General features: G+C 32.7%; 1 protein-coding gene across 1 annotated transcript in view; it reads left to right on the plus strand.

The window, feature by feature from the left end:
* Positions 1-5,444, plus strand: part of TBC1D8B (TBC1 domain family member 8B) — a 122,637-nt gene that overhangs the window by 37,354 nt on the left and 79,839 nt on the right. Inside the window, exons 3-5 of the mRNA XM_007952407.2 lie at positions 1,712-1,830; positions 3,879-4,104; positions 4,805-5,045. Coding sequence (XP_007950598.1) covers positions 1,712-1,830; positions 3,879-4,104; positions 4,805-5,045 — 586 coding nt within the window. The remainder of the gene's footprint in view (positions 1-1,711; positions 1,831-3,878; positions 4,105-4,804; positions 5,046-5,444) is intronic.

A 5,444-nucleotide genomic window follows, 5' to 3' on the forward strand; every position in this document is an offset into this window, starting at 1 on the left:
CAAAACGTGAATTTCTTGACAGTTTGAATGTGTGAACATATAATGTACAATTAGTTTTATAAAAAATATAGCTTGTTTTTTGGATTTACCTGCAAATTTCCTTTAGTGTTGCTAGTGAGTCTTTTCTCCTGGCTCTCTTAAATTGAATGCCATTTAAACTAAATGAAGATGTTATAGCTACTGGTATTACTAGAACTGTATACCTCAACTCTAAACCTAGTTGGTAGATATTATGTAGAGAAAAACATCCCTTCTATTTTTGTTATTTATTTCCCCTAAATTGACCTGATGCAGATATATAGTACTAGTAACTTACTAATGAAACTTCCTTATACACAAAGAACTAAAATAAAGGCCTTAAAATTCCCCATAACTTTCCATTGTGGTTTATTAAAGAATGTTATTACATTTGTCATGATGACTTCAGTAAGATAAATAAGTTCTAACTGAATTATGAAAAATAGTTTTACAGAGTCAATAATTTGTTTTAATGTATCAGTCTCCATACATCATAAAACATGCTAAGAAATTAAGATATTTCTTTTGAATGAAATTTATATAATCCACAACACTGGGAAGATTTTAAAGGAATGTGATGATAAGAGAAGATTGATAGGTATTAGAATGTTCTCCAAACTAAAGCAACCCAGAACTAACTGTAATATTTCATCTGACCCTCAATAATCCACCTAATACTTATTCAATAGATCACATGGATTTAACCTTGCTATAGATCTTCTACACTAAAATGAGATTTCTATAACTTAACTAGGTCTGTTAACAAATGGGGTGCTATGGATTGACCTGTGCCCTCCCAAAATTTGTAGTATAAATCCTAACCTCTATGCCTGTGGTTATAATCCCATTTGGGAATGAGTTATCGTTGTTTTAATAATGTTTTAATAATAATAACATTTAATAATGTGTGTATCTTGCATCCATCTCTTTTGAGATATAAAAGAGATTAAATAAGCAAGCAGGAGAAGCAGATATGGGGGAAAAGAGATGCCAAGCCACGTGAAAATTGCCCAGGAGCAGAAGCTCAAAGAGACAAGGACCTTCCTCCAGAGCCACTAGAGAAAGAAAGCCTTCCCCTAGAGCTGTCACCCTGAATTTGGACTTCTAGCCTACTAAACTGTGAGGAAATAAATTTCTGCTGTTAAAGTCACCCATCTGTGGTATTTCTGCGATAGCAGAACTAGATAACTAAAACAGGGAGTGACTCTGGGCAAAGGCTTCACACTTTCTGAAATAGAATGCCCACAGTTGAAATCCACATTTACATAGTGTGCATAGGATTGTCATGTGCATGCTGTTTTCGGTCACAGATTATTTGCAGACCAAGGATTGAATTATGTATGTGTATTTCCTGGTATTCTACACAATCTCTTAAAAGATACTGGTTACTGTAGATAACAGTTAGTGGCATCTTGTTTTCAGAATTTTTTTTTATCTTTTCTCATGATTTGTATTTACTTTTCTCCTCTTTCATTAAATATTTTATTCTTTCTATTCATAATGAAAAATGCTGTTGATGCCTACATATAGGGATGAAATAGAGAATAAATATAATACCTTTATTCCCATGTGACCATCATTTTTTAAAGTAAACAGATACTGTATTTCTTTTTAAAGTAAGCTTATAAATGTCAAGAACAGTTTTGTTGTAGAGTTGTCCTTGAGTCTCTTACTCTCTTGTGTTATTAACCAGGAGCCAACAGAGAAGAAATAACCAAGCATTGGGATTGGTTGGAACAAAATATCATGAGGACCTTATCTGTGTTTGATTCAAATGAAGATATTACTAATTTTGTACAAGGAAAGATCAGAGTAAGTGTCATGGATGTATTTTGTAGATGGAATACTAAAATATTTTATCCTCTTATGTGACGGTCAGAAGTTGAATGGAAGATCATGATTTTACTAACAACCTTTCAGGATTGGTCAAAGCACACATGTGAATGACACAATCAGTACTAAAGAAAATTATAGATGTGCAATGTTCAAAAACCATTTTCCCATTCACTGATTACCTTATAGTTAAATATCATTGTGATGTACACAGGGGATAAATTAGAAGTAGTAGTGAATTTTAAACTATTATTAGAACTATAGCTTTATAAAATGAAAACAATTTAGAAGTTTATAGTATACATAATGGAAAATCCTACCACAGCTCAAGATTAACAATTATTAGCATTTGGCTTTGTATACTTCCAAACCCCTTTTCTAAGTGTTTACACACACACACACACACACACAAACACATATCACATCATATAACATATATATAATATAATTTGTGTTTTCACTTAACAGTGTGCCTTAGACATCTTTCCATGTATGGAAATGTACATATGGTACTATTCCATTCTAATGTATACCAAAACCAAACCAAATTCACTGCCATTGAGTTGGTCCTGACTCATAGCAACCCCTCCTTGGTTTTCCGAGGCAGTATCTCTACAGAATTGCCCAGTCTTCCTTCTGAGAGTGGCTGGTGGGTTTTAATTGCCGGCCTTCTGGTTAGCAGTCAAATGCTTTATGTACTATGCCATGAGAGCTCCTTATTCTAATGTATAGAAGAGTGAAATCATGTTTTATTCAATTATTCTCCAGTTTTTTCTTTTTTGTGATAGCAAATAAAAACTCTATATGCATGAGTTTACACACAGGTATAAATATTTCCACATGAAAAGTTGATTCTTAAAATTCGAATTGCTGGTAAAGTATTACGCTTACAAAATTTAAATGACAAATTGGTCTCCAAAAGGTTTCCAATAGTATATAAGAGTGCACGCGCCCCATGTCATCACTAATACCAGGCATTACCAGTATTTCAAGAAGTTTAACCAATCCTCAGGATGAAGGGAGAGGGAAAAAAAAAAAAACCTCATTGTCATCAAGTCAATTCTGACTCATAGTGACTCCCATTGGGTTTCCAAGGCTGTAAATCTTTATGGAAGCAGACTGCCCCATCTTTCTTCCACAGAGTAGCTGGTAAGTTCGAACTACTGACTTTCTGGTTAGCAGCCAGATGCCTTAAACTGTACACCACCGGAATTCCTGAAGATGAAGAAAGGTATCTCATAATAATTACCATTTTCTTAATAACTCTGTACTTGGGCATTTATCACGTGTAGTGATGCTTAAATTTCTTCTATTAATTGTATTTGCATAACCCTTTATCATATATACACACTGAGTTTGTCTTGTTCCTAATTTGTAGGGCCTCTTTATATATTAATTTAGCACCTAATAAACACGTTACATATATCATCAAAAAAAGAAAAAGAAAATTATAATGTCATTGGTTCATCTTTGGTACCCTTTTTAGTATTCTCAGGAACATTTTAATTTCAATATCTCTTGAATTTGGAGCTTGAATGAACCCTTAGGTCATTTAGAAGGATGTACTTAGTATCTATGTTTGTGGTAAGGTATTAGGAAAAGTCTAATTACAAAACTGAAGAAAATCTTCTTGTCTCTATCCTAAGAGAAGTATGTTTGTGCACACATATATCCATAAGATATATGTACCTTTGTAGAAATATACCAACAACTCAAATCCACTGCTATTGATTGAGTTGATTCTGACTCATAGCGACCCTATAGGACATAGTAGAACTTCCCTATAGGGTTATCAAGGCTATAAATCTTTATGGAAGCAGACTGCCATATCTTTCTCCTGCAGAACAACTCGTAGGTTCAAGCTGCTGACATTTTGGTTAGCAGATGAGTGCTTTAACCACTGTACCATCAGAGTTTACTATAAAAATATACAGTTGCATCCAATTAACTATTTAAAATAAAATATGTGAAATATTTTTTGTTGGTAAGTGGTAATGAGTTTTCAGCAAATATTTTGTCTCTTTTAGGGATTAATTGCTGAAGAGGGAAAGCATTCTTTTGCAAAAGAAGATGATCCTGAGAAATTTCGAGAAGCCCTTTTGAAATTTGAAAAATGTTTTGGTTTACCAGAGCAGGAGAAGTTAGTGACCTATTACTCGTGCAGTTATTGGAAAGGACGGGTTCCTTGTCAGGGTTGGCTTTATCTTAGCACCAACTTTCTGAGCTTCTATTCTTTTTTGTTGGGATCAGAAAGTAAGTGATTTCTATTGCTTATCATGACTTTGAACTTACTGACTGAACTAGCAACTCTGTGGTGGTGTTAGATTTATGTAAAGTAATGAGATTGATATTAGAGGTAATTAAATTGTACATTAAAAAGTTTGCTTCATCTAGAGAACCCTTCTAAGACTGCTTGCTTAACATAGGAACCATTAGAGATGTGTATAGAGTGTCTTACATGTTATAGGAAGTGAATGAACATTAAACAGTGATGGTCATTTGGTATATAACTGCTTTTTGCCCATTGTTGTAAATTACCTACTTGTTTCTATCCTTGTTTTAAACATACAGCATAAACATAATTAGCCATAATACTATAATGGCCCACATATAATTTTGCAGCAAAAAGGAAGAATCAAGCAGTATTCTCTAAAGTACACACATACTTTTTTAATCAGTGGTTATTGAAAAGTTATTTTCTCTGTAATTATATAAAGAAAGAGATTTAAATATCAAATCAAAGTAGTTTTTAGATTTTCTTTCAAATTACTTCTTTCTTTAGAATTACCAATTACTAGATATTTGTGTCTGTGCTTCAAAATTTTAACAAGTCTTGAACTCTCAAGTATTTTTGCCATTAAGGTAGTTAACTATTGTCCCAAAAGACTTGATTAATAAACGTATATTAATATTGAGATAGTTAATGATACCTCTTTATAATTCTTGTTTGCAGTAAAACTTGTTATATCCTGGGATACAGTCTCAAAGCTTGAAAAGACTTCCAATGTCATACTGACAGAGAGTATTCATGTGTGTTCCCAAGGGGAGAGTCACTACTTTTCAATGTTTTTGCACATTAACCAAACGTACCTTCTTATGGAACAGCTGGCAAACTATGCTATAAAGAGACTTTTTGATAAGGAAACATTTGATAATGACCCAATCCTTGAAGATCCTCTACAAATCACCAAAAGGTATTAAAGCTTACTTAATATTTACTTTTTATAGTTTGATAACAAGAATGATGGTACTGATTACCATTAAAATTTAATTGTTTTTTATTATATGAAAGTTTTTCTTTAGAACTGATCATCAATGTGTGCTTTTTGTGTATTTATTCATATGCATATGAAAAATAATAATCTCATCTCCATGAAATTTAGCCCTAAGAAATATTAGAAGTTAGGTTTGAAAATTATTTCTGGAGATTTCAGGTAATATTTGCCCTGGAATGTTTTTTAGAAATATAGGGATTTTTTAAAAAAAGTTTTTATTGAGATTTGGGTGAAAGTTTACAGAGCAAATTCATTTTCCATACAGCAGTTCACAATGTCTCATGACATTGACTGCAATTTCCCACAATGCAACAGCTC

This window comes from Orycteropus afer, unplaced genomic scaffold (genome assembly GCF_000298275.1).
Source record: "Orycteropus afer afer isolate SDZICR_OR568_19922 unplaced genomic scaffold, OryAfe1.0 scaffold00336, whole genome shotgun sequence".
Taxonomy (NCBI): Eukaryota; Metazoa; Chordata; class Mammalia; order Tubulidentata; family Orycteropodidae; genus Orycteropus; species Orycteropus afer.